This window comes from Mobula birostris, chromosome 17 (assembly GCF_030028105.1).
Source record: "Mobula birostris isolate sMobBir1 chromosome 17, sMobBir1.hap1, whole genome shotgun sequence".
Lineage (NCBI taxonomy): Eukaryota > Metazoa > Chordata > Chondrichthyes > Myliobatiformes > Myliobatidae > Mobula > Mobula birostris.
In genome coordinates this window covers 45,288,420-45,309,090 of record NC_092386.1, presented here as the reverse complement: position 1 = coordinate 45,309,090, position 20,671 = coordinate 45,288,420, and the positions used below count along the sequence as shown (strand labels likewise).

The window sequence follows — 20,671 nt, the reverse complement described above, 5'->3', positions numbered from 1 at the left end:
TAGACTGGTGAGTCTCATGTCAGTGGAAAGGAAGTTACTAGACAGAATTTTTAGGGATGGGATTTATGAGCATTTGGAAAACCATGGCTGAATTAGCAAGAGCCAGCGTTGCTTTGTGTAGAGCACACTAGTTCTTTGAATGGAGAAGGTTTTTAATCCTGTTTTGTTCTTAAATCTGCTTAAGCACACAGAGTATTTATCATCTTTATAGGCATCATGAGAAAATAAAACTGTATATATAGAAGGTCCTGATGAAAGGTCTCTGCCCAAAATGTTGAATTCTTATTAATTTCCATAGATGCTGTCTGACCTGTTGAGTTCCTCCAGCATCTTGTGTGCATTGCTTTGGATTTCCAGCATCTGCCGACTTTCTTGTGTTTATAGTTAGCCATTTGATTACTAATTTATTTGGTTTAGTACAACACTGTAGGCCGAAGGGCCTTTTCCTGCGCTGTATTCTTTTATGTTCTATGTTCTAAGTACCAAGTACTTAATGTTACTATTGTGACCCATGTGTGTGCTTTTGTGTACATCCTCTTCCTTCTGGCATTACTAAATTATGCAATCGTTGGGGCTCATTGGACTGCTTGAATTGCTGTCCTACCATTGAGATCCTTCAGGGCCCGTGTCTTTAGAATTTTGGAATCCATAGCTGCCAAAGACAGTTCCAATGGCACCTCTTGGGTCAAGAGAAATATTCACTGAGGAGAAGATTCGAAGTATGAGAAATAAGAAATGGTTTGAGCTAAGGCCCCTCTTTTGCATCACTTTTCTTCATTATCCTTTTATTGTCCAAGCTGTACTTCTCTGTTGGCTACATATTGGAGAAGGATGATGCAGTTGAACTCTCCTGTCAATCATTCTACATATAGTGATATTCAGAAAGCGCAAGCCCTTTCTGAGAACCTGAATGCCCTCAAGTGATTGTTACATTTGACAGTGGCCACAACGTCATTGAAAAGACCCATTACATCATGCCACAGATCTTTGAAATGGCTCTGATCATCCATAGTGCATTTTTAACACCTGGTAGTACATTGCAGATTTTTATATGCACCTCCAAGAGAATTCATTTCCCATCTAACCAGCAGAGCTCGAAGCATCTTACAGCTTCCATAGGAGACAATTAAGCTTTCCTTTACAATACATCTGCTCTTGCTCACTACTGCATAGTGGTATGAGAAATTGAGCGGCTGCATTGGTTAAGAAAGGCCTATGGTAGTATCCTCTTCGTGCAAATGATCTCCACTGATGAGCTGTTATTGCTCTGCACCTGTAGAAAGTGCGAAGGCCCTGTGGGATGCATGAAGGCTCTGTGGGAGATAAAAAGTTTGAATAAGTTCTTTCAGGATAACAATGTCTGAAAAAGTCAAATATTCTTTCATGGACTGTGCTCTTGCTGCTTCTCGGTTGTACTCAGCCAACTTCTTCTATCCGTGATTGGAAAACAGCACCCCTTTGCAACTGTTAAGTCCACAGTTCGATCTATGAACTGAGGTGGAGCTATATAACTTCTAAATTTCATTCCACCACTTCCTTGTCTTTGGCTTCTAACTCTAAGTTCCTACTAATTTCACGTAGGGAACCTGTCTTTAAATATTGCAGTTGAAATCGCATGATGCACATCACTAATTGGTCAGGAAAATCAGAAATTATATGGTTTGCTTGATTCAAAAGCTGCTGTCAAGCATCTATTTCCTTGTTTCCTGTATAGTACAGGACTCCCTGCTCCTATCATGTGGCATACTTAGCATCAAGCTCAATTATTCTGTTCACGTAATGTTGCTTTCCACTAAATGACTGTCATGCTCATCGTATTTGAAATACTCTGGAGTGTTTGTAAGAGGTTTTAGAGGGCTTTATAAGTGCAAATCCTTTGCTCCCGTTGAGCAGAATAAATTAAGATACTAAATATGCAGCTGCAGTAATTATGACTAGTCACTGCTCAGAATTTCACCTGTATCCAGTGGATAAATAGTATGGATGACGTATACCAGTGAGGAACATCAATCAATGTGCATTGCATATTATTACTTTAAACAATGATTATGACAATTATAGTAATCCCAGTGAGATTTTAATTTACAATGCCATCTAAAGCAGGTATCTTCATATGTGAAACAACATAATTTAGCCTGGAATCAAAGACGAATTATACTTCATTAAGTTTTGTGTAGAGATCGATGGTGACCTTTCAAATGCTTAATGACTAGACTTTGAACCAGAATCAAAAAACTATTCAAGCTGAAAGTAATGTGTGGCAACAGTAAATTGGTACAGAAGGGAAATGAGGAATTTGAATTGAATTGACTTTATTTTTTACATCCTTCACATACGTGAAGAGTAAAAATCTTTACGTCACATCTCCGTATAAATATGCAATGTGCAATCATAGTAATTTATAATAAATTATAATATATAGAACAGGCAATGTAATATAAAGTACACTCAAATCAGCGTGAGTTCATCAGTCTGATGGCCTGGTGGAAGAAGCTGTCCCGGAGCCTGTTGGTCCTGGCTTTTAGGCTGCGGTACGCTTCCCGGATGGTAGCAGCTGGAATAGATTGTGATTAGCAACACACATCAAAGTTGCTGGTGAACGCAGCAGGCCAGGCAGCATCTCTAGGAAGAGGTATAGCCGACTGTACCTCTTCCTACAGATGCTGCCTGGCCTGCTGCGTTCACCAGCAACTTTGATGTGTGTTGCTTGAATTTTCAGCATCTGCAGAATTCCTCGTGTTTAGATTGTGATTAGGATAGTTTGGGTCCCCAGTGATCCTACGGGTCCTTTTTACACACTTGTCCTTGTAAATATCCTGAATCATGGGAAGTTCACAACCACAGATGTGGTGGGCTGTCCGCACCGCTCTCTGCAGAATCCTGCGATCAAGGGAGGTACAGTTCCCATTGCAGGCAGTGATGCAGCCAGTGAGGATGCTCTCAACTGTGCCGCTGTAGAAAGTTCTTGGGATTTGGGGGCCCATATCAAACTTGCTCAACCGTCTGAGGTGAAAGAGGCGCTGTTGTGCCTTTTTCACCACACAGCTGGTATGTACAGACCACGTGAGGTCCTCGGTATGTGGATGCCGAGGAGCTTGAAGCTGTTTACTCTCTCAACCTCAGATCCATTGATGTTAAAAGGGTTTAGCCCATCTCTATTCCTCCTGTAATCCACAACGAGCTCCTTTGTTTTTGTGACTGAGGGAAAAGTTGTTTTCTTGAGACCAATGTGTCAGAGAGGTGACTTCTTCCCTGTAGGCCACCTCATTATTGTTTGAGATTGTTTGAGTTAAATTTGAGAAACCTACACACTTTTAATGGAGGTGGGATGTGGAGCAGGAAGAAAATCCTTCTGGGAGGTCAGTTGCTTATTCTAGTATTCTATTGAGACTGTGAAATTTATGCTTTCCTTCCTGGTGTGACATTGTCAATAGCAAGCCTGGCCATGGAAGGTAAGTATGGTTTTCTATGTAGAAATGGTTTGTGATTACCAGCACTGCTTCTGGGCTACAAGGTGTACTGCACATACCCTGCCAAATTAAACCTGCTGCAGCCTTTGCAATTGGAATGACCACTCTTACTTTTACCATTTCTGTCTCCCCCACACTCGTCTCACCCCTCCCTTTATCTTTGCCCTCGAGCCGTCTCCAACCTTGCTATATTTGTCATTTCTTCCCCAATAGAAAATTTGCCCAGTTTAAGGCTACAGCCCCATCTGCAACATTGCTTACTCTCACTTGGGGAACCAGGTCTTGTTGATCGGGCAAAAAAGGTTCACCAGATTGATTCTTTGATTAGAGTTGGCCTAGGAGTAGAGATTAAGCAAACTAGTTTGATAATCTCAAGTTTAGAAGAATGAGAGTTGATCTCATTGAAACAGAAAGTTCTAATGGGTTTGATAGGATAATAGCAATAATGATTTTTTTCCCCAGGGATAGAATGTCCAGAATATACAAAATAAGTGCTGAAATGGGAAGATATTCTTTTATCCAGAGGGCAGTGAATTTTTAGGATTCTTTACACAGGAAGGCTTTGGAGGCACCATTGCTGAGTGTGTTCAAGACAAGATTGATAGATTTTTGATTATTAAGGAAATAATGGGATGAAGAGCTGGTGTAATAAAGTGATGCTGTGGTATGGCGGAAGAGAGCTTGCAAGATCTGCCCTTATTTTTAAGTTCACTGATGGGAATTAGAATTGTAGATAAACTATTATGTAGGCAATTTGCCTATGACCGGACTGCTCCAACAATAGCACAGTAAATTAGTGGTGCAGACGGCATATAACTGCTGGACAGTTTTGTACTACTTAATTAAATTTTTATATCTATTTATTACTGTAATTTATAGTTTTTATAAATTATTATGCATTGCAATGAACTTACTGCTGCTGCAAAACAACAAATTTCACGACATATGCCTGTGATATTAAATCTCAATTTGATTCAGCATGTTGGCAGAATACCAAGCTCTTAACTGAACAGTCACATCTGTACTTACAGGTGATCATTTCTTTAACAGTGTTCTGAAAAAAATATCACTTCTGATAGTGCAGCCCTTCCAAACTACTGCACTGAAGCAATATTCTACTTTATGGCTTCCAGTCCTGGAGTGGAAACTACTGCCTTTATTTTAACCTGGCAATATAAGTACCACAATTGAGACTAAGCCAGCAGAGTATGAAATATGGTTAAATAGAAAAAAAATTATAGATTCTAAGTTTTGTATATATTCACGTTAATGTAGTCAGTATGCACAAAAGAAGTCAAATTTACAAAAACTGTATATTGGAAGAATATATGTTATAGTATCTCAAAGATAAAAACATGTTCAAGTGTTTATCAAATAAAGATGAATAATTTTCATTTATCTTTATTTTTTATTGTTACTTGCTTTAAGGGTTAACTAGTTAAAAAATAAGGATATCCAGAGCAGGTCTAAATTCAGACTTGGATATGCTTGCAGTGTTGCTAGAATTTATTAACTCAGAATATTAAACAGAATATTTATGGAAGTCTACAGTGATATTCAGGATGTGCTTCGTGCAAAACCTGCATTTTCAGCTTGTCAAATTTAGTTCACCTTGGAATGTTTTAAATTGGGAACTTTAGTGAAAACAACTGTTTTAGAAAAAGTTAATTATTCCATTGTTCAATAAATTAGTACAAGGTCAACACTCCAATTAACGTTTTTTTTTATTGCAGCCAAAAGTATCAGCCTATCATCCTTCGTTGTTTAGGGTAATTGATGATTCTTTCAGGTAAGCATTATATGCTGATTTATTCATATAAATACACATTGCATAAATCTAGGGGCTGTGTTTATTTCTTTCTCTCCTTCTGTCATTAACATCTCTGCCAGAACTTATCCAAGACTGCAAAGTTACTGGTGCTGTAAGGTGTGCCGAGCTATGTCTACAACGTCCTCAGATTTTTTTGGTTATGGGCAAAGCAGTTGTCATACCCAGCTGTGAAGCATTTGAATAAGGTATTTTCTCTGGTGCATTGATAAAAATTGGTGAGGATACACAGGGGCATGCCAAATTTCTTTAGCCTCCTAAGGAAGTAGAGGCTCTGTTGAGCTCTTTTGGTCTTGGCTTCTATGTGGTTGGATCAGGTTAGGCTCTTCTCTCATAGGAACTCATAGCTTTCAACTCTTTCAATCTCAGCACTGTTGATATACCGTAAGCAGGAATGTGTGCACCAATTCCCTCCCTCTCCTTCCTGAAGTCAATGACCAGTTCCTTTGTTTTGCTGACATTGAGGGATGTGAATCAGAATCAGAATCAGAATCCGGTTTATTATCACCGGCATGTGATGAGAAACTTGTTAGATTAGCAGCAATACATAATCTAGCAGAGAGAGAAAAGATAAATAAAATAAAACATAATAATAAATCAATTACGTATACTGAACAGATTTTAAAAATGTGCAAAAACAGAAATACTGTACATTTTGAAAAAGTGAGGTAGTGTAAAAAGCTTCAATGTCCATTTAGGAATCAGATGGCAGAGGGGAAGAAGCTGCTTTCTGAATTGCTGAGTTTGTGCCTTCAGGCTTCTGTACCTCCTCCCTGATGGTAACAGTGAGAAAAGGGCATGCTCTGGGTGCTGGAAGTCCTTAATAATGGATGCTGCCTTCTTGAGACACCGCTCCCTAAAGATGTCCTGTGTACTTTGTAGGCTAGTGCCCAAGATAGAGCTGACTAGACTTACAACCTTCTGCAGCTTCTTTTGGTCCTTGCAGTAGCCCCTCCATACCACACAGTGATGCAGCCTGTCAGAATGCCCTCCACGGTAAAACTATAGAAGTTTTTGAATGTATTTGTTGGCATGCCAAATCCCTTCAAACTCCTAATAAAGTATAGCCGCTGTCTTGCGTTCTTTATAACTATATTGATATATTGGGACCAGGTTAGATCCTCAGAGATCTTGACACCATGTCAATAGGCTCTATCTCTTTTTGATACTCTGACTCATTGTTATTTGAAATAAGGCCCATTACAGTGGTGTCATTTGCAAACTTGTCCAAACAGTTGTGTGTCCACATGCAGTAGAATGGGGAGCTGAGGACTCGGCCTTGTTGAGAATAATCATGGCAGAGTTGTTGCCTATCCGTCCTGTCAGTCTTTTGGCCAAGAAATGAAGGATCCAATTGAGGATGGAAGCATTGAGTCCTAAGTCTAAGAGGTGAGTTTACCTGGGATTATAGTATTGAAGGTAGAGCTAGAGTCAATAAACAATAGTTTAATCTACAGTAGGTGTTTCAATTGTCCAGGTGCTCCAGAGATGAGTGTAGGATCAGGGAAATGGCATCTTTCATAGACCTGATTCAATAATAGGTGAATTGCAGTGGGTCAAGGTTGTCTGACAGGCTGGTATTGATGTGTGACATGACCAGCCTCTTGAAACATTTCATGAATGTGGATGTTAAAAGTCACCAGGTGATGGTTACTAAGACACTCTACCTTATTTTTCTTGGTACCAGGATAATAGAGGTCTTCCTTAAGTAGCTGGGAACCTCAGATTGAAGTAGGGAGAGGTTACAAATGTCTGCAAATACCCAAACCAGCTGATCTGTGCAGGTTCTAAGGTTATTTAGCATAATTGCTTGCTTAAAGCTTAATTGTCTGCATAAACAAGTCTGAGGGTGATCAAGTGAGATAATTAAAATGCCATTGACATTCACAGTCTGTTCTTTTAAGCATAAATGAATTTTCCATTTAGTGTTAGGGCATGGTTCATATTCTTGAAGTAGTTCTCACTTGTGAATGCTTGACAATGTATAAAGAATTCTTGAAGCCAATGAATCTAGGAAACATGTATATTTTTGTTTACTGCCATTAAGTATTTGTTATCACAATTGCTTTTTATTTGTAAGGTTCATTGGCCATGAGTCCTTTCAGTAGCTAGAAACTGTCATCTTCTCCAAATGAATGGTCATACACAATGGCAGGAAACCAAAGCGAGCTATTATGCTCATTCATTCATTCATTGTAATTATCACCAGTAAGAACTGGTAAAAATCAGATCTGCTGGGAAGTTTATGCTGTGTTTGCTGTTGCTTATATGAAATTGGTGTAGTAGCATCAAGACAAAATAATCTCATCCAGTGTAAAGTTCTCTCTGGAGTAATCTCATTATGACCATTGATTTAAGCAAATTTCTTGTCATTTTACAGGTGTAATAAATCGTTGAAGCTTAAGATTATTTTAACATCATTTTATGAAGTAGATAAAATGTCCTTTTTGCAAAAGGGCCATCCATAATTGTCAAATTGTGTTAAAATTCTCCTCTGCTACTAACATCTTTTATTGAAATATCTTAATATTTCAGTGGTTGGGAAGATGTTGGAGTCCATTATTAAGGATGAGATTTTGTGGTACTTGGAGGCATATAAATAGGCCAGAGTCAACTTAGTCTTCTTAAGCAGGAATCTTGGAGATGCCAGAAATGGCCGGGAGAGAAGCTAGTTAGGAACTATGAAGAATTTGAAGGTATCGACAACCATCTTGAATGTAATAATGGAAATGAAGATTTTCAGAATGCAATCATTGAAAGCATTGTATCAAAACACCGAGGTGGGAAATATGAAGATGAAGAGAATGATTGAGTTGACACATCTGCATTTAAGCACATAAAATGCTGAGGAACTCCGCAGAACAGGCAGCATCTATGAAAAAGAGTAAACAATCAACGTTTCGGGCCGAACCCTCCATTAAGACTGGAAAAAAAGATGAGAAGTTACAGCAAGAACGTGGAGGGAGGGGAGGAAGAAGTACAAGGTGGTAGGTAGTAGATGAAACCAGGAGAGGGGGAGGGGTGAAGTGAAGAGCTGGGAAGCTGATAGGTGAAAGAGGTAAAGGGCTGGAGAAGGGGAATCTGATAGGAGAGGATAGAAGACCGTGGAAGAAATGAAAGGGGAAAGAGCAGCAGAGTGGGGGTGATGGGCAGGTAAAGACATGAGGTGAGAGAGGGAAACGGGAATGGTGAAAGAGGGAGGCAATTACCAGAAGTTTGAGAAATTGATGTTCATGCCATCAGGTTGGAGACTACGCAGATGGAATATAGGGTGTTGTTCCTCCAACCTGAGTGTAGAATCATCACAGCAGTAGAGCACACCGTGAACTAACATGTCAGAAAGGGAATGGGAAGTAGAATTGAAATCAGTGGCCACTAGGAGATCCTGCTTTTTCTGGCGGACGGAGCGTAAGTGCTTGGCGAAATGGTCTCTCAATTTATGATGGGTCTCACCGATTTACAGAAGGCCATACAGGAAGCACTGGATACAGTATATGATGCCAACAGCCACATAAATAAAGTGTTGCCTCACCTGGAAGGACTGTGTGGGGCCCTGAATGGTAGTGAGGAAGGAGCTGTATGGGCAAGTATGGCACTTGTTCTGCTTGCAAGGATAAGTACCAGGAGGGAGATCAGAGAGGAGGGATGAATGGACAAGGGAGTTGCATGGGGAGCAATCCCTGCAGAAAGCAGAAAGTGGGCGGGGGTGTTGGTGAAGATGTGCTTGGTGGTGAGATCCCATTGGAGACGGCAGAAGTTACAGAGAATTATGTGCTGGACACGAGGCTGCTGGAGGACAAGAGGAACCCTATCTATGGTGGGGAGGTGGGAGGATGGGGTGAGTGCAGACCTGCACGAAATGGAAGAGATAGAGGTGAGAGAAGCATTGATTGTGGAAGAAGGAAAGCCCCTTTCTTTGAAGAAGGAGGACATCACATTAGTTCTGGAATACTGAGAGCAATTTGAAGGTATCGACAACCATCTTGAATGTAATAATGGAAATGAAGATTTTCAGAATGCAATCATTGAAAGCATTGTATCAAAACACCGAGGTGGGAAATATGAAGATGAAGAGAATGATTGAGTTGACACATCTGCATTTAAGCACATAAAATGCTGAGGAACTCCTGAGAGCAGATGCGGTAAAGATGGAGGAGCTAAGAGAAGAGATTTGGCAATTTTACAAATGACAGGGTGGGAAGAGGTACAGTTCAGGTAGCTGTGAGAATCGGTGGGTTTGTAAAAGTTACCAGCAGATAAGCTATTTCCAAAGATAGAGACAGAGAGATCGAGGAAGGGGAGGGAGGTGTTGGAAATGGACCAGGTAAATTTGAGGGCAGGGTGGAAGTTGGAGGCAAAGTTGATGAAGTCGACAAGCTCAGCACGGGTACAGGAAGCAGCCCAATGCAGTCCTTGATGTAGCATAGGAAAAGCTGGGGAATGATACTGGTCACGAGGAAATTTGCAGATGCTGGAAATTCAAGCAACACACGCACAATGCTGGTGGAACGCAGCAGGCCAGACAGCATCTCTAGGAAGAGGTACAGTCGACGTTTCGGGCCGAGACCCTTCATCAGAACTAACTGAAAGAAGAGCTAGTAAGAGATTTGAGAGGGGGAGGGGGAGATCGGAATTGATAGAAGACAGGAGGGGGAGGGATGGAGCCAAGAGCTAGAAAGTTGATTGGAAAAAGGGATACAAGGCTGGAGAAGGGAGAAAGAAAGGGGGAGGGGAGCATCAGAGGAAGATATAGTGAGAGGGACAGAGGGAGAAAAAAGAGAGAGAAAGAAAGGGGGGAGATAATAAAATAAATAAGGGATGGGGGTAAGAAAATGAGGAGGGGCATTAACGGAAGTTAGAGAAGTCACTGTTCATGCCATCAGGTTGGAGGCTACCCAGATGGAATATAAGGTGTTGTTCCTCTAACCTGAGTGTGGCTTCATCTTTACAGTAGAGGAGGCCATGGATGGACATATCAGAATGGGAATGGGACGTGGAATTAAAATGTGTGGCTACTGGGAGATCCTGCTTTCTCTGGCGGACAGAGCGTAGGTGTTCAGTGAAACGGTCTCCCAGTCTGCGTCGGGTCTCGCCAATATATAGAAGGCCGCACTGGGAGCACCAGACACAGTATATCACCCCAGCCGACTCACAGGTGAAGTGTCGCCTCACGTGGAAGGTCTGTCTTGGGCCCTGAATGGTGGTGAGGGAGGAAGTGAAAAGGCATGTGTAGCACTTGTTCCACTTACAAAGATAAGGGCAGGGAGGGAGATTGGTGGGAAGGGATGTGGGGGACGAATGGACAAGGGAGTTGCGTAGGGAGCTATTCCTGCAGAAAGCAGAAAGGGGGGGAGGGAAGGGTGTGCTTGGTGGTGGGATCCCGTTAGAGGTGGCGGAAGTTACGGAGAATTATATGTTGGACCCGGAGGCTGGTGGGGTGGTAGGTGAGGACCAGGGGAACCCTATTCCTAGTGGGGTGGCGGGAGGATGGAGTGAGAGCAGATGTGCGTGAAATAGGGGAGATGCGTTTGGGAGCAGAGTTGATGGTGGAGGAAGGGAAGCCCGTTTCTTTAAAAAAGGAGGACATCTCCCTCGTCCTGGAATGAAAAGCCTCATCCTGAGAGCAGATGTGGCGGAGATGGAGGAATTGCGAGAAGGGGATGGCGTTTTTGCAAGAGACAAGGTGAGAAGAGGAATAGTCCAGATAGCTATGAGAGTCAGTAGGCTTATAGTAGACATCAGTAGATAAGCTGTCTCCAGAGACAGAGACAGAAAGATCTAGATAGGGGAGGGAGGTGTCGGAAATAGACCAGGTAAACTTGAGGGCAGGGTGAAAGTTGGAGGCAAAGTTAATGAAGTCAACGAGCTCAGCATGCGTGCAGGAAGCAGCGCCAATGCAGTTGTCAATGTAGCGAAGGAAAAGTGGGGGACAGATACCAGAATAGGTTTGGAACGTAGATCGTTCCACAAAGCCAACAAAAAGACAGGCATAGCTAGGACCCAAACGGGTGCCCATAGCTACACCTTTAGTTTGGAGGAAGTGGGAGGAGCCAAAGGAGAAATTATTAAGAGTAAGGACTAATTCCGCTAGACGGAGCAGAGTGGTGTTAGAGGGGAACTGATTAGGTCTGGAATCCAAAAAGAAGCAGGGAGCTTTGAGACCTTCCTGATGGGGGATGGAAGTATATAGGGACTGGACATCCATGGTGAAAATAAAGCGGTGGGGGCCAGGGAACTTAAAATCATCGAAAAGTTTCAGAGCGTGAGAAGTGTCACGAACATAGGTAGGAAGGGATTGAACAAGGGGGGGATAAAAAGGTGTCGAGGTATGCAGAAACGAGTTCGGTGGGGCAGGAGCAAGCTGAGACAATAGGTCTGCCAGGACAGGCAGGTTTGGGGATCTTGGGTAGGAGGTAGAAATGGGAAGTGCGAGGTGTGGGAACTATAAGGTTGGGAGCAGTGGATGGGAGATCCCCCGAGCGGATAAAGTCGGTGATGGTGTGGGAGACAATGGCCTGGTGCTCCTTAGTGGGGTCACGATCGAGGGATAAATAAGAGGAGGTATCCGCGAGTTGTTGCTGTGCCTCGGCAAGGTAGAGGTCAGTACGCCAGACTACAACAGCACCCCCCTTATCGGCGGGTTTAATAGTAAGGTTAGGATTAGTGCGGAGGGAGTGGAGAGGACAGCGTTCGTAAGGAGTGAGGTTGGAATGGGAACAAGGTGCGGTGAAGTCGAGACGGTTGATGTCCCGTCGGCAGTTAGCAATAAGGAGATCCAGAGCAGGCAGAAGACCAGTGTGGGCTGTCCATGAAGAGGAGGAGGGTTGAAGACGGGAGAAGGGGTCATCGGTGGGGGTGGAACAGTCCTTGCCGAAGAAGTAGGCTCGGAAGGACCCATCCGTTATTTATTTATATACACACATTCTTTCTCTCTCCCTCCTTTTTCTCCCTCTGTCCCTCTAATTATACCCCTTGCCCATCCTCTGGGTTTTTCCCCCCTCCCCCTTTTCCTTCTCCCTGGGCCTCCTGTCCCATGACCCTCAAATATCCCTTTTGCCAATCACCTGTCCAGCTCTTGGCTCCATCCCTCCCCTCCTGTCTTCTCCTATCATTTTGGATCTCCCCCTCCCCCTCCCACTTTCAAATCTCTTACTAGCTCTCCTTTCAGTTAGTCCTGACGAAGGGTCTCGGCCTGAAACGTCAACTGTACCTCTTCCTAGAGATGCTGCCTTGCCTGCTGCGTTCACCAGCAACTTTGATGGAAATAAAAGGGACCATTTTTAGTTGGCTACTGGTGACTAGTGGCATTGTGCAGGAATCAGCGTTGGGTCCACTACTTTTTAGGTTATATGTTAATGATCTGGATTACAGAATTGATGGGAATCTGACCATGTTTGCAGATGATACAAACATAGGTGGAGGGGCAGGCAGTGTTGAAGAAGCAGAAAGTCTGCAAAAGGACTTGACAGATGAGGAGAATGGATAAGGAAATGGCAGATGGATTATAGTGTAGGGAAATGTGTGGTAATGTGCTTTTGTAGAGGAAATAAAGGCATAGACTATTTTTCCAACAGGTAGTATATTTGGAAATCAGAGGTATAAAGTCATTTTCAGTCCTACCAAAGAATTTCCTAAATGTTAACTTGCAGGTTAAATCAGTAGTAAGAAAAGCTAATGCAAACTTAGCATTCATTTCAAGAAGATTGGAAATAAAAGCAAGGATGTAATGCTGAAACTTTAAAAAGCATTGGTCCGACCATACTTGAAGTATTGTTAGCAGTTTTGGTCCTCGTAAGGAATCAAATTTACAGAGAGAAGGCAGGAGTTTGGGGTTGAGAGGGAAGATAAATCATCTATGGTTGAATAGTGGAATGGGCTTGATGGGCCAAATGGCCTAATTCTGCTCCTAAGTCTTATGGTCATTTGCTGAAAATATTAGTTCTGTTTTGAATCACATATTTCTTTATTAATCAGCTTCAATTTATTTAACATTTTTTCTATGTATTATAAAAATTGAATATCAATTTGAGAACAATTGTTTGCTGTTCCTCATGTATTAGAAGTGTATTAAAAAATGTTATTGTTACCTCTTTAAGATCAAGAACAAGGTTGTTTAATGTCATTTCTGGTACACGTGTGTAAAGGAGAACAAAATAATTGCTAGTCTGGATCCAATGCAGCACAAAAAAACACAGTAAGATAAAGAACATCATAATAAAAAAAACATAAGTATATATGCGTAGATTGATTGTATGTCCCTAATATGATGCAAGGCAAAGGAGTGTCTGTATATATAACCATATAACAATTACAGCACAGAAACAGGCCATCTCGGCCCTTCTAGTCCATGCTGAACTCTACCCTATACTAGTCCCACCGACCTGCACTCAGCCTATAACCCTCCATTCCCTTCCTGTCCATATATCTATCCAATTTAACTTTAAACGACAACATAGAACCTGCCTCAACCACTTCAGCTGGAAGCTCATTCCACACAGCTACCACTCTGAGTAAAGTTCCCCCTCATGTTACCCCTAAACGTTTGTCCTCTAATTCCCAACCCATGTCCTCTTGTTTGAATCTTCCCCACTCTCAATGGAAAAAGTCTAACCACATCAACTCTATCTATCCCCCTCATAATAATAAACACCTCTATCAAGTCCCCCCTCAACCTTCTACGCTCCAAAGAATAAAGACCTAACTTGTTCAACCTTTCGCTGTAACTCAGGAGATGAAACCCAGGCAACATTTTAGTAAACCTCCTCTGTACTCTCTCAATTTTATTGACATCTTTCCTATAATTTGGTGACCAGAACTGTACACAATACTCCAGATTTGGCCTTACCAATGCCTTATACAAATTCAACATTACATCCCAACTCCTATACTCAATGCTCTGATTAATAAAGGCCAGCAAGCCAAAAAGCTTTCTTCACCACCCTATCCACATGAGATTCCATCTTCAGGGAACTATGCACCATTACTCCTAGATCCCTCTGTTCTACAGCATTCTTTAATGCCCTACCATTTACCATGTATGTCCTATTTTGATTAGTTCTACCAAAATGTAGCACCTCACACTTATCAGCATTAAACTCCATCTGCCATCTTTCAGCCCACTCTTCTAACTGTCCTAAATCTCTCTGCAAGTTTTGAAAACCTACCTCATCATCCACAACACCACCTATCTTAGTATCATCTGCATACTTACTAATGCAATTTACCACCCCATCATCCAGATCATTAATATATATTACAAACAACATTGGACCCAGTACAGATCCCTGAGGCACACTGCTACACATCGTCCTCCAATCTGACACAGTTATCCACCACTACTCTCTGGCGTCTCCCATCCAGCCACTGCTGAATCCATTTTACTACTTCCATATTAATGCGTAACGATTGAACCTTCCTAATTACCCTTCCGTGTGGAACCTTGTCAAAGGCCTTACTGAAGTCCATATAGACAACATCCACCGCTTTACCCTCGCCAACTTTCTTAGTAACCTCATCAAAAAATTCAATAAGAATTGTCAGACATGACCTTCCACGCACAAATCCATGTTGACTGTTCCTAATTGGACCCTGTCTATCCAGAAAATTATATATACCATCTCTAAGAATACTTTCCATCAATTTACCCACCACTGACGTCAAGTTCACAGGTGATTATATAGAAACTAATATAAGGTGATTCTGACAGGAAATTATATTGTAGTGGTGGTCTCTCTCACACACACACACACACACACACCAGCAGGCCAGGCAGCATCTATGGAAAAGTGTACAATCGACGTTTCAGGGCAAGATCCTTCAGCTGGGCTGGAGAAAAAAAGATGAGGAGTAGCATTAAAAAGTGGGGGAATGGAGGGACAAGCACAAGGTGAGAGGTTGAGAGGTGAAACCGGGAGGGAGGGGGGGGTGAAGTAAAGCGCTGGGAAGTTGATTGATGAAAGAGATACAAGGCTGAAGAAGGGGGAATTCAATAGGAGAGGACAGAAGGCTATGGAAAGGGGTAGAAGCACCAGAGGGGGGTGATAGGCAGGCAATGAGATAGGTGAGAGAGGGAAAAGGGGATGGGGAATGGTGAAGTGGGGGGGGGGGTGTCATTACTGGAATTTCAAGAAATCAATGTTCATGCCATCAGGTTGGAGGCTACCCAGATGGAATATAAGGGTTGTTCCTCCAACCTGAGTGTGGCCTCATCACAACAATAAAGGAGGCCATGGATAGACATAATGGAATGGGATTGAGAAGTGGAATTACAATGGATGGCCACTGGGAGATCCTGCTTTTTCTGGCAGACAGAGGATAGGTGATCAGCAAAGCAGTCTCCCAATCTACGTTGGGTCTCACTGATGCACAGGAGGACACACCAGGAGCACCAGCCACAGTAGATGACCCCAACAGACTCACAGGTGAAGTGTTGTCTCACCTGGAAGGACTGTTTGGGGCCCTGAATGGTAGTGAGCGAGAAGGTGTAGGGGCAGGTGAAGCACTTTTTCCACCTGCAAGGATAAGTGCCAGGAAGGAGATCAGTGGGGAGAGACAAGTGGGCAAAGGAGTCGCGTAGGGAGCGATCACCGTGGAAAGCAGTAGTGGTGTGGGAGGGTTACAGGATAGAGGTGTTGATCAGCCTTACTGCCTGAGAAATTAACTGTTTTTGAGTCTGGTGGTCCTGGTGTGGATGCTACGTAGCCTCCTCCATGAGCAGGGTGGGTAGGATCCTTCCTGATGTTACTGGCCTTTTTCCGGCACCTTTCTGTATATATGTCTTGATTTGATAGTGACCATGATGGATTAGGAGCCTTCGTGATCATCACAGTGCAGTTTCCATGCCATGCAGTAATGCAGCATGTTAGGATGCTCTCTACTATGCAACTGTGGAAGGTTGTGAGATTAGATGTCTATAGTCCACCTTTCTTCAGTCTCATCAGAAAGCAGCAGCATTGGTGACCTTTCCTGATTGGGTAGGACATGTTCTGGGACTATGAGAGGTTGGGCGAGATGTACATTCCATGGAGTTTGAAACTACTCACCGTTTCCACTGCTGTATCACCAAATGTCCATTAGCCATTCCTCATTGGGGAATCACAGGTGGAGAATGTCGGCAACTTTAGATTCCTTGGTGGTGTCATTCCAAAGAACCTGTCCTGGGCACAGCACATAAGTGCGATTATGAAGAAAACAGGGCAGGGGCACTACTTCCCGAGAGGTTTGCAAAGATTCAGCATGACGTCTAAAGCTTTGTCAAACTTATATAGGTGTGTGGTGGAGAGTATTTGGACTGGTTGAATCACAGCCTGGTATAGAAACACCAATGCCCTTGAATGGAAAATCCTACAAAAAGTGGTGGATACAACTCAGTTCATCATAAGTAAAGCCTTCCCTCCTATTGAGCGCATCTACACAGAACGTTGTTGCAGGAAAGCACATCCATCATCAAGGACCACCACCCAGTTCATGCTCTCTTTTCGCTGCTGCCATCAGGAAGAAGGTACAGGAGCCTCAGGACTCACATTACAAGGTTTAGGAACAGTTATTACCCCTCAACCATCAGCTCTTGAACCAGAGGGTTTAACTTCACTTGCCCCATCACTGAACTGTTCTCCTAACCTGTGGACTCACTTTCAAGGACTTTTCATCTCATGTTCTCAATATTTATTGCTTGCTTATTTATTTAATATTGCCCATTTTTTTCTTTTTGCGCAATGGTTAGCTGCCCGGTTGGTGCAGTCTTTCATTGATTCTATAATGGTTATTGGATTTATTGAGTAAAGAGATGTGTGAGTGGTGCGAGTTCTCCTGGAGCTGATGACCTTCTCCTTTGTCTTGTTGGCATTGAGAATGAGGTTACTTGCCGAGCACCAGGCCTTCGAGCTCTTCACCTTCTCCTTGTAGGCTCTCACATTGTTGTTGGTGATGAGCCCCACCACTGTAATGAATTTGGCATACTTGACAATGGGATTACTTAGAGAGTAATGTGTGAACAGATTGTACAGCAATGGGCTCAGCACGTAGCTCTGATGGACACCCTATTTGAGGACGATGAGGAGTGAGGAGAAGTTGTGCATCCTGACTATCTGACGTCCAATGCCCAATTGACAGTGGTGTATTTAGACCAAGGGGTAGGAGCTTGTTCAGCATGATCTGTGGGACAATAGTGTTGAAAGCCCAACTGAAATCCAGAAACAGCATTCTGACGTAAGTGTCCTTGCTTTCTAGGTGTGTCAGGGCCAGGTGCATGACAGATGCTATGGCATCTGTTGTAGAGCAGTTCTGTCAGTAAGCATATTGATGAGTTTTCAGTGTGGCAAGAATGGAGTTTTTGATCTGTGCCATTATTAACTGATAAAGCATTTCATGATGATTGGCGTTAGTGCCACCGGGTGGCAGTCATTTAACTCTGAAGGGGTAGAGCTCCTCAGTACAGGGAGGATGGTGGCGGATTTGAAGTATGTGAGTTCGGTAACCTGGACGAGTGAAGTATTGAAGATGTCCATGAAGATGTTAGGGAGCTGGTGTGCACACTCCCCAAGCACTCGGCCTGGGATGTTGTCTGGCCTAGCCGCCTTGCTTTCATTACCTTTAAAAGTCTACCATTTTTCATATTGTGTATTTTCATGTCTGTATCAATAGAATTACAGCCAAATTATCAAGATAAAAATGGAACAGATGTCAGTATAACTCTAAACTCTAGATTATGCTTAGCCAGCACGTACTTGGAACAGCATGGTTTAATAAGAATAATACTAGTCTCCATTTGCACAGCTGTTTACTGTTTACACACAAGAATTATTTATCATAGAAAGTAATTTACAATTAGTTAAATTGATCAGATAAATGTATATTGATACACTGACTTTGGCAAGTGCATATTGATTTAGATTTGAAATGTACCAGTGTAAGCTATTCTCAATGGTATTTTAAAACTGATACCACATGAACTGTCTGTGACCTATTTTTCACATTGGGTCTAAAAGGCAGACATTGAGAAAATTCCTTGTCTCTTCATGCAACCACCTGAATTTAAAGAACAGGCAGCTGTACTGTTTACAATCACATATTATTATTCCTGCATTTCTATGAATTACGACCCATTAGCTTTGGATATAAACAGGTTTATTGTCTTGCATGAATACACTGTTAACATCTGGATGACAGGCATTAATGTGTGTTAATTGTATGATTTTTGTCTCTTTAAATCGTAAGGGCCATTCTATTGGAGACTGATGGACATCCAAAAATTATAACCATTATACAAGCATTTACTCGATGCTTTATTCAAGTTCTGCCGCAGGTGCAGACTCAGGTTAGTTGTTTTTAAGTGACTAAATGAAAAGGCCTTTTTACTGTTGAAAACATTTCATTGAGTTATTGACAGGTCTTGTAAATTTAAGATCATGGTGTCTGGTACAGAAGTCATTATTTATATATTGAGTTACAACAGGTTATTTAACTAAAGGTGCAGCGTAGTCAAGTCTAAGTATCACATGGTTCCAGTGAAGGCCACTGGAATGAAAAAAGATATACTTCTTCCAGTTATTTCTTTTTGGCTTCAAATATGCCAATAGTTACATTTCTATTGTGGCTTAAAATCTGCTAGGAGTTGACGCAAATTGTGTCTGGCCTCTTTCTGGTCCGGTATGATTTAATGTCAGGCCATTAACTTTGATATTTTAATTAAGAAAATGGTGACTTTTTAGAAAATTATTTTTTATTGCCCATCCATTTCAGTTATAAATAGTGGTTGTAAGCTGCTACCCTAATTTACTGTATTCTGACAGTAAAGTTAAGTACTTTTGTGCAATTGCTAGGTCACTTTTTAGGAATGTTTATAATCAACTGCATTGGATGGTACGATATTGATTCACTTTCCTCTCTGATGAACATTAATGAACTAGTTGGATTTTGACATTATTCCAGCAACATTATTTTTCATTGATTCCATTTATTGATCAAGTTAGTTATAATACTTACAATTCTGGCTGATGGTCTTTTAGTTCTGATTTTTTATTATTATCAGTTAATAAGATTTTTAGAAAATATATACCGATGTGTTCATGTGTTAAATCTAAAAATGATTTTTGCAGTGTAAAGTTCCTGCAGTTTGCATTTCTTTGAATGTAAATTGTAGAGCTTCAGGATAAAAAAAAACCTTAACAATCAGGTTACTTGTATGCTAGGCCATTTGTTTTGTTATTTCCCCATCAAAATTTTAAATAACTAATGAGAAATAATTATTGTGCATTTATCATCTTTATCGTCATGTAGAGACTCACTCAGTAAACATGCAGTTCTTTTCAATGTGTCTTTCTCATTTTCTTCCCACATCCACATCGTTAAGATGCCACTGAAACTCTACTTTCCACATAATCAGCAATCCCTTGTGGTAGCACTACTGACAGATCCATCAGGTAACTTTTGTTTGCAATTTAAAAACAAATAGCTCTTTTTGTTTTGAAATCATACCAATATTATTTCATTCTATATACTCTGGTTTGATAAACTAAAAATATTTTATCAATTCTAGCATCCTTTTGAAAAGGATAAATTCAATTGACAATTAATCAGTGGGCAATTATTGTTATGACCCAGAAAACTTCCTTTTTCCAAATCATGTATGTTACAGCATCCTTTTTCTATAATTTCTGATTAAAAATTTATTACAGTAGACATATGATCTTGTTTTACCTGATCAACATATGGTGGATGAACTGTAAAATACAACCTCACAAGAAACAATTGACTTGAAAATTGAACCTGATGGGGAAGGTATTTTTTATCTTCAGCTCCTGATAGTAGTTTACAAAAGGCAGGTGCCAGCCCATTATAGAACTCACTCAATTTTCATTCCATTGCTTTCAATTTACTTGCAAGGTCACCACAGATATAGTAAAGACAAAATATGCATTACGTTCATTCCTCTTCCTATAACTCGCTCTCCTTTGAATTTATTTATTCTGTTTTTTTTGGTTAAGCTACATATTATAATCAGAGTTGGAACATTTCTCCCATTAGATGTAAAAGTTATTGTATTCAATGCATGACAGGTCATGTAATCTTTATGAGGTGTCTTCATCAGATCTGGGAAAGAGAAAACAAGCCAGTTTGATCTCCAGAAAGAGTAGGTGAGGAGATATATAAGAAGGGTTATGGCAAGGTGAGGCTAGGCTTGCCCAAGTGATTCCAATGTAGACAGAATTCTATGTTGTTATTCTAACAGAGAGAGAGAAAAAGAGAGATGTTGAGGCTTTGAAATGCAGTGCAGGGCTGTGGCTGAAGTAAAAAGAGGAAAATTGGAATTGCCTGGCATATCAGGTAGTGTCTAAGGAGAGAGAAAGATGACCAATATGACCAATGAATAGCT

General features: G+C 41.5%; 1 protein-coding gene across 7 annotated transcripts in view; it reads left to right on the top strand.

Moving 5' to 3' along the window:
- The window catches only part of fancc (FA complementation group C), a 183,359-nt gene that overhangs the window by 135,778 nt on the left and 26,910 nt on the right, over positions 1 to 20,671 (top strand). For all 7 annotated transcript variants that reach the window (XM_072281638.1, XM_072281635.1, XM_072281639.1 and 4 more), the window contains exons 9-11: positions 5,204 to 5,259; positions 18,514 to 18,613; positions 19,649 to 19,718. In XM_072281638.1, coding sequence (XP_072137739.1) covers positions 5,204 to 5,259; positions 18,514 to 18,613; positions 19,649 to 19,718 — 226 coding nt within the window. The remainder of the gene's footprint in view (positions 1 to 5,203; positions 5,260 to 18,513; positions 18,614 to 19,648; positions 19,719 to 20,671) is intronic.